Source organism: Mus caroli, unplaced genomic scaffold (genome assembly GCF_978045245.1).
Source record: "Mus caroli unplaced genomic scaffold, Mus_caroli_1 scaffold_11, whole genome shotgun sequence".
Classification (NCBI taxonomy): Eukaryota; Metazoa; Chordata; class Mammalia; order Rodentia; family Muridae; genus Mus; species Mus caroli.
The window spans coordinates 9,974,806-9,982,887 of NW_028227266.1; the positions used below are offsets into that span (position 1 = coordinate 9,974,806).

Genomic DNA, 8,082 nt, shown 5'->3' on the forward strand with positions numbered 1-8,082 from the left:
GATGCAGAAAAAGCATTTGACAAGATCCAACACCCATTCATGATAAAAGTCTTGGAAAGATCAGGAATTCAAGGCCCATACCTAAACATGATAAAAGCAATCTACAGCAAACCAGTAGCCAACATCAAAGTAAATGGTGAGAAGCTTGAAGCAATCCCTCTAAAATCAGGGACTAGACAAGGCTGTCCACTTTTTCCATACCTATTCAACATTGTACTTGAAGTCCTAGCCAGAGCAATTCGACAACAAAAGGAGATCAAAGGGATACAAATTGGAAAAGATGAAGTCAAAATATCACTTTTTGCAGATGATATGATAGTATATATAAGTGACCCTAAAAATTCCACCAGAGAACTCCTAAACCTGATAAACAGCTTCGGTGAAGTAGCTGGATATAAAATTAACTCAAACAAATCAATGGCCTTTCTCTACACAAAGAATAAACAGGCTGAGAAAGAAATTAGGGAAACAACACCCTTCTCAATAGTCACAAATAATATAAAATATCTTGGCGTGACTCTAACTAAGGAAGTGAAAGATCTGTATAATAAAAACTTCAAGTCTCTGAAGAAAGAAATTATAGAAGATCTCAGAAGATGGAAAGATCTCCCATGCTCATGGATTGGCAGGATCAACATTGTAAAAATGGCTATCTTGCCAAAAGCAATCTACAGATTCAATGCAATCCCCATCAAAATTCCAACTCGATTCTTCAATGAATTAGAAAGTGCAATCTGCAAATTCATCTGGAATAACAAAAAACCTAGGATAGCAAAAACTCTTCTCAAGGATAAAAGAACCTCTGGTGGAATCACCATGCCGGACCTAAAGCTTTACTACAGAGCAATTGTGATAAAAACTGCATGGTACTGGTATAGTGACAGACAAATAGACCAATGGAATAGAATTGAAAACTCAGAAATGAACCCACACACCTATGGTCACTGGATCTTTGACAAGGGAGCTAAAACCATCCAGTGGAAAAATGACAGCATTTTCAACAAATGGTGCTGGCACAATTGGCAGTTATCATGTAGAAGAATGAGAATTGATCCATTCTTATCTCCTTGTACTAAGGTCAAATCTAAGTGGATCAAGGAATTCCACATAAAACCAGAGACACTGAAATTTATAGAGGAGAAAGTGGGGAAAAGCCTTGAAGATATGGGCACAGGGGAAAAATTCCTGAACAGAACAGCAATGGCTTGTGCTGTAAGATCAAGAATTTACAAATGCGACCTCATAAAATTGCAAAGCTTCTCTAAGGCAAAAGACACTGACAATAAGACAAAAAGGCCACCAACAGTTTGGGAAAGGATTTTTACCAATCCTAAATCTGATAGGGGACTAATATCCAACATATACAAAGAGCTCAAGAAGCTGGATTCCAGAAATTCAAATAACTCCTTTAAAAATGGGGCACAGAGCTAAATAAAGAATTCTCAACTGAGGAATACCAAATAGCTGAGAAGCACCTGAAAAAATGTTCAACATTCTTAATCATCAGGGAAATGCAAATCAAAACAACCCTGAGATTCCACCTCACACCAGTCAGAATGGCTAAGATCAAAAATTCAGGTGACAGCAGATGCTGGCGAGGATGTGGAGAAAGAGGAACACTCCTCCATTGTTGGTGGGATTGCAAGCTTGTACAACCACTCTGGAAATCAGTCTGGCGGCTCCTCAGAAAATTGGACATAGTACTACCGGAGGATCCAGCAATACCTCTCCTGGGCATATATCCAGAAGATGTCCCAACCGGTAAGAAGGACACATGCTCCACTATGTTCATAGCAGCCCTATTTATAATAGTCAGAAGCTGGAAAGAACCCAGATGTCCCTCAACAGAGGAATGGATACAGAAATTATGGTACATTTACACAATGGAGTACTACTCAGCTATTAAAAAGAATGAATTTATGAAATTCCTAGCCAAATGGATGGACCTGGAGGGCATCATCTTGAGTGAGGTAACACAATCACAAAGGAACTCACACAATATGTACTCACTGATAAGTGGATATTAGCCCAAAACTTAGGATACCCAAGATATAAGATACAATTTGCTAAACGCATGAAACTCAAGAAGAATGAAGACCAAAATGTGGACACTGTGCCCCTTCTTAGAATTGGGAACAAAACACCCATGGAAGGAGTTACAGAGACAAAGTTTGGAGCTGTGATGAAAGGATGGACCATCTAGAGACTGCCGTATCCAGGGATCCATCCCATAATCAGCATCTAAATGCGGACACCATTGCATACACTAGCAAGATTTTGCTGAAAGGACCCAAATATAGCTGTCTCTTGTGAGACGATGCCAGGGCCTAGCAAACACAGGAGTGGATGCTCACAGTCAGCTATTGGATGTATCACAGGGCTCCCAGTGGAGAAGCTAGAGAAAGTACCCAAGGAGCTAAAGGGATCAGCAACCCTATAGTTGGAACAACATGATGAACTAACCAGTACCCCGGAGCTCTTGTCTCTAGCTGCATATGTATCGAAAGATGGCCTAGTCGGCCATCACTGGAAGGAGAGGCCCATTGAACTTGCAAACTTTATATGCCCCAATACAGGGGAATGCCAGGGCCAAAAGAATGGGAATGGGTGGGTAGGGAATTGGGGGGCGCTATGGGGGACTTTTGAGATAGCATTGGAAATGTAATTGAGGAAAATATGTAATAAAAAATATTAAAAATTAAAAAAAAAAGAAAAAAAAAAGAAAATAAAGAAACTCACTTGTTATCAATGAAAACTTGACCTGAGGAATGAAACTTAAAATTAGTGTTACAACTTAGTGAACAGAACTACTAATGCAGTTAGTTGTTTTACATGTATGTATGTATGTATTTTTGCCTGAGCTGACAATTATAAAAAGCAAAATTGAAATAAAATAAAAAAAATAATAAAAAATAAAAAGTTTGACCCAAAGCACTGTGTATTTGTGACACATGCATATTTTGGCGGTAGTCAGTCACATTTCTACATTTAGTCTTCTTCTTAGAGTGCCTGGACTGTCTGTGCTTGAGTGCCCATCTGAGGGACTCTGGCTGTTTCCATGTCCCAGAAAGTTACATTGCCCTCTTGTCTTGCACAAGCTGTTATTTTCAGGCTTCCTGCTTGTGTTTGGCACTCTTCTCCTTACCTGTCTCTTCTAATCATTTTTTTCTATTTTTTCAGGATCTCTCAGTTTGTTTGTCCAAAGACTAAAGACCTGCCAACCAAACTTCATTCTTGTTTTACCTCCTGCTTGTTGTGCTAGAATCTTCTTCTTTCAGTTCAATAGTCAAAGGCTACCAAGTTAACTTTACTGTACAAAAATAATACACAAAAGGGAAAGCATAACAAATCCATAAACATACATGCCATTCTAAAAGACTCTAGTATGCCTAACAATTCTCTTTCCATAGGAAGAAAATACACATGATGATGGGCTTTCCTGGGGGTAGACAATAAGATTTGGGGGATTGGTTGATAGAAACATGGGTACCAGGAAGAGAAGATAGTGAGTCAGAGGGCTAGAGAGATGGTTCAGTAGGTAAAGTGCTTTGCTGCACGAGCATGAGAACCTGAATTTGATCCCCATACCACCTTAGAAAACAGGTGCAGTGTCATATGAACTCTGAGACAGGAGCGGAAGCAGAGACAGGAGGATCCCTGGAGCTTGCTAGCCATACAAATATGAGCACCAGATTCAACCAGAAACCTTGTCTCGAAAGGTAGGGTAGAGAGCAGCTAAGGAAGATATCCCAGATCAACCTCTGGTATATACAGACACACACACACACACACACACACACACACACACACACACACACACACACACCTGAACACATACACAGAAGAAGTATAAATTCTCTTTTGCAGTTGTTTTTAAAATAATATACAATGTATTACATAAATAAGAACTTCAAACTATGAGATAGTTCCTTTAGTAAGTCCTCTCATTTCACCTTATTTCAACATTTTTTTCTTTTTTCTTCTTCTACGCTTCAAGTTGGTATTTCTCAAAATATTACAATTAGCTGGGTGGTAGTGTGTACACGCCTTTATTTCCAGCACTTGGGAGGCAGAGACAGGCAGATCTCTGTGAGTTCCAGGACACTCTGCTCTACAGAGTGAGTTCCAGAATAGGCAGAGATACAGAAAGAAACCCTGTCTTGAACACACACACACACACACACACACACACACACACACACAGAGAGAGAGAGAGAGAGAGAGAGAGAGAGAGAGAGAGAGAGAGAGAGAGAGAGACAAGCACACACACCCTCTACCTATGTCAAAATCATCTAGAAATTTATGGGGAAAAAAAAATCAATGGTTCCTGGCTTTACCAAGATCAATTGTATGAAACTCCTTGTTGATGGTATTAAATATCTAACATTTTAAAAATTGACTGATTCTTAAGTAAATTAAAGATTGGGGACCATGGCTTAAAAGTTGCTATTGAACTGGATTCTGTGCTCAAGCTCTCCAAACTCCCTCAGCAGATCATTTCCTTTTTGTTGGTCTCTTTATATCCTCTGGGTAGAGAATGCCAGACTTAAAGAAATCTGACTACTTTCCCCTACCCCATTTCCATGATCTGGAATGTTCTTGTCAGAATGCTAATCTGGTACTATATGAGAGTGATCTTCGTTACTAATGTAAGGCCCAGACCCCAAAGGCTCTGAGGAGCTATAAGATATGAAATTCCTAGCCAAATGGATGGACCTGGAGGGCATCATCTTGAGTGAAGTAACACAATCACAAAAGAACTCACACAATATGTATTCATTGATAAGTGGATATTAGCCCAAAACTTAGGATACCCAAGATATAAGATACAATTTGATAAACGCATGAAACTCAAGAAGAATGAAGACCAAAGTGTGGACACTGTGCACCTTCTTAGAATTGGGAACAAAACACCCAGGGAAGGAGTTACAGAGACAAAGTTTGGAGCTGTGATGAAAGGATGGACCATTTAGAGACTGCTGTATCCAGGGATCCGTCCCATAATCAGCTTCTAAACGCTGACACCAATGCATACACTAGCAAGATTTTGCTGAAAGGACCCAAATATAGCTGTCTCTTGTGAGACGATGCCGGGGCCTAGCAAACACAGGAGTGGATGTTCACAGTCAGCTATTGGATGTATCACAGGGCTCCCAATGGAGAAGCTAGAGAAAGTACCCAAGGAGCTAAAGGGATCTGCAACCCTATTGTTGGAACAACATGATGTACTAACCAGAACCCTGGAGCTCTTGTCTCTAGCTGCATATGTATCGAAAGATGGCCTCGTCGGCCATCAATGGAAAGAGAGGCCCATTGGACTTGCAAACTTTATATGCCCCAATATAGGGGAATGCCAGGGCCAAAAGAATGGGAATGGGTGGGTAGGGAAGTGGGGGGCGCTATGGGGGACTTTTGGGATAGTATTGGAAATGTAATTGAGGAAAATATGTAATAAAAATATTAAAAAAAAAAAAAAAGAATTGAGTCTTCAGGCAGAGACGATGGCAGAGTGATCCTAATGACCTTTCCTCTATTTCACTTTCCCTTTCGTGGTTTTCATTTTTTCTCAGAACAGCTGTCACCCCACCCCTGCCATTTAAAACTCAAAACAGCATCCTATAAAGGTTAAAAGCATGCATTTAAATATTTGCCCTGTTGCTGACTAACAGTGGAATGTGAAAGCAAGTTACTTGATCTCTCCAAGTCAGTTGCTCCTCTATAAAATAGGGACTAAACAATACTTAGAGCCTTGATCATGTGAATTGTGGCATATTTTAGGGCCTGGAATTAGAAAGTGATCAACTACCATTAGCTAGTATCTGTAATATAAGCAAGCAAAGATTGTTATTTGCTTCTCTCAATATACTGGGGTACATTTTAATTTTCCAAAACACATTTTATAAACAATCTAGATTAACAAATTTAAAGATCCCATCTTTTAAGGTATAGGTTGCAGATCATAAAGAATTTTATTTGCATATAGGAAAACCAAGAGAGCTCTGAGTGGGCTATGCTAACAGGCCATTTTCTGTCTTGTTCTCTTCTTGCTTCTCTCTTGAGGATGCGCTGCAATCACAGATCTTAAGGTTATGAAAATGGCCTTCGTGGCCTTGCCTAGGATGAAAATACAGTATTCATTCATATTGCCTCCATGAATCCTTGTCATCGCAGAACTCAGGCCATTTTGGAGATCTTCTCTCAGAGTTCATAAACCAGATCAGGAAAGCATTAAATAATTTAATGTCCTCAACTGATATAAATACTTGGACTCTGTGTCTAAATGTGAACTCATGTATCATCGCTGCTCCCTGCGCTGCCTCTGAGAGCCCTGCCTGCCATTATTCTTGTACTCCTTCACCTTGAAATTTCCAGGGCACTTTTAATGCATCTCTTAACATACTCCACTCTATGCTTTTCCCTCCATTTCCATTGCTGCCACACAGGTTTGAGTCCTCGTTGCCTAATTTGTCACCACAGATTCAGAACTCACTGCCAGACAGCTATAGGACAGCCAACCAATTTTCTGAACATGTACTTCAAATAAGATCAGTCCCCTGCTCCCAAATTTTTGACAGCATCATAGTGTCTGTCAAATCTTTGCTCAATTCATAACCTAGTGTATCATAGTTTTTATTCTTCAATCTTTTCTCTCAGAAGACATCAGATTGTTACCAAATCCTATGTTCCCTTGTCATGGTACTGTTGGATGAACTTTTAACTTCCTAGACTGGGGGGAGACTCACTTTGCCACTGATGTTGCCTATCAAATATATTTGTCTAAAACACCTGAAATGTCACTTTTTCCAGGTCACCTCAGCTGGCCACGGTTTCTCTATTGACCCTTACAGCAGTGGTGCTGGTTGCTGTGAGTGTCTCAGGGACAGGGAAGTGTCTTAAACATTCTGCCTTCACCAGTCAATAGTAGGAAACTAGTTACATAAATACACATCTGTTCCACAAATATCTGTTGGATTAACTATTGAATTATATTTATGCTGTAATCTCCAATTATAACTTCGAAGGGGCATGAAATTAATAATGCTACTATTTGATTTCTTTCCAACGCTTTGTGAGTTAGAAATGCTTCTATTTATAATTAAGTGATTTTTATTCCCAATTACCACAGGATATGTGTTTCAGTAGTTATAAAGGTCTGTCTTATTTGCTGTTGTGACTAAAATAACTATTTTTTTCTGTTGTATATGCAGAAATATGATCAACTGCAGGACTATCTCAATTCTGCGGATTATTTTCAAGATGAGAAGTTTGAATTATAGCATGCTTCCTTCATGAAGAGAAGATTTTATAAATTTCTGTAAATGCAAAGACCATGAGTTTTGTTTTTCTGTGTTATGTATCATTGGTTTTATATTCTATGTATGTCTTTGTGGCAAAATATCTTATTTATATGCTCATCTGATTTTCATAAAATGCCACAGTGAAGCCTAATAGCAGTTTCATAGATTTACATGGAGACCATCAGCTTTGTGGTTCAAAAGTCCCTCAGTGTATTTTAGTCATGTGGTGATGCTTTTCTCACACATGTCCAGCAGTTGAATGTGCTATCATGTCCTGTCAGTTTAGTAGAAATAGGCTGTGTTACGATATATTTGGATTGACCTGAGGATGGCTCAGTCAATATAGTACTTGTCTTATGAACATAAAGACCTGAGTTCAGTCCCCCAAACCATATTTAAAATAAAAGCCAAATATGATGGAGTGTACTTGTAATCCCCACGCTGGGAGGCAAAGATGAGGCAGATCCCTGAGGCTTGTTGGCCAGGCACCCAGCCTACTCATCAGTGAGAGACCCTGTCTCAAAAAACAAGAATATGTGGTGCTTGTAAGTGACACCAAGGTTATCCTCTGAGCTCAGCATGCATGCAGACACAAATAGTCATGTGCCCACACATTTGTACAACCACACCTGAACCTTCACATCCACAGTATATATGCATGTGTATATACTTACATAGTGAGACTTATACCTATATGTATGTGTTCTTGTACCCCTTGGCAATATTAAGTAATCTTCAGTAATAAATGTCTAGTTAAGGTTTCCTCAATCAGTGAGTCATGGAA

At 39.4% G+C, this 8,082-nt stretch overlaps 1 protein-coding gene across 1 annotated transcript in view; it reads left to right on the forward strand.

The window, feature by feature from the left end:
- Positions 1-7,778, forward strand: part of Ccdc82 (coiled-coil domain containing 82) — a 47,206-nt gene extending 39,428 nt beyond the window's left edge. Inside the window, exon 8 of the mRNA XM_021173105.3 lies at positions 7,209-7,778. Coding sequence (XP_021028764.1) covers positions 7,209-7,277 — 69 coding nt within the window. The 3' untranslated portion in view covers positions 7,278-7,778. The remainder of the gene's footprint in view (positions 1-7,208) is intronic.
- Positions 7,779-8,082: the final 304 nt, after the last annotated feature.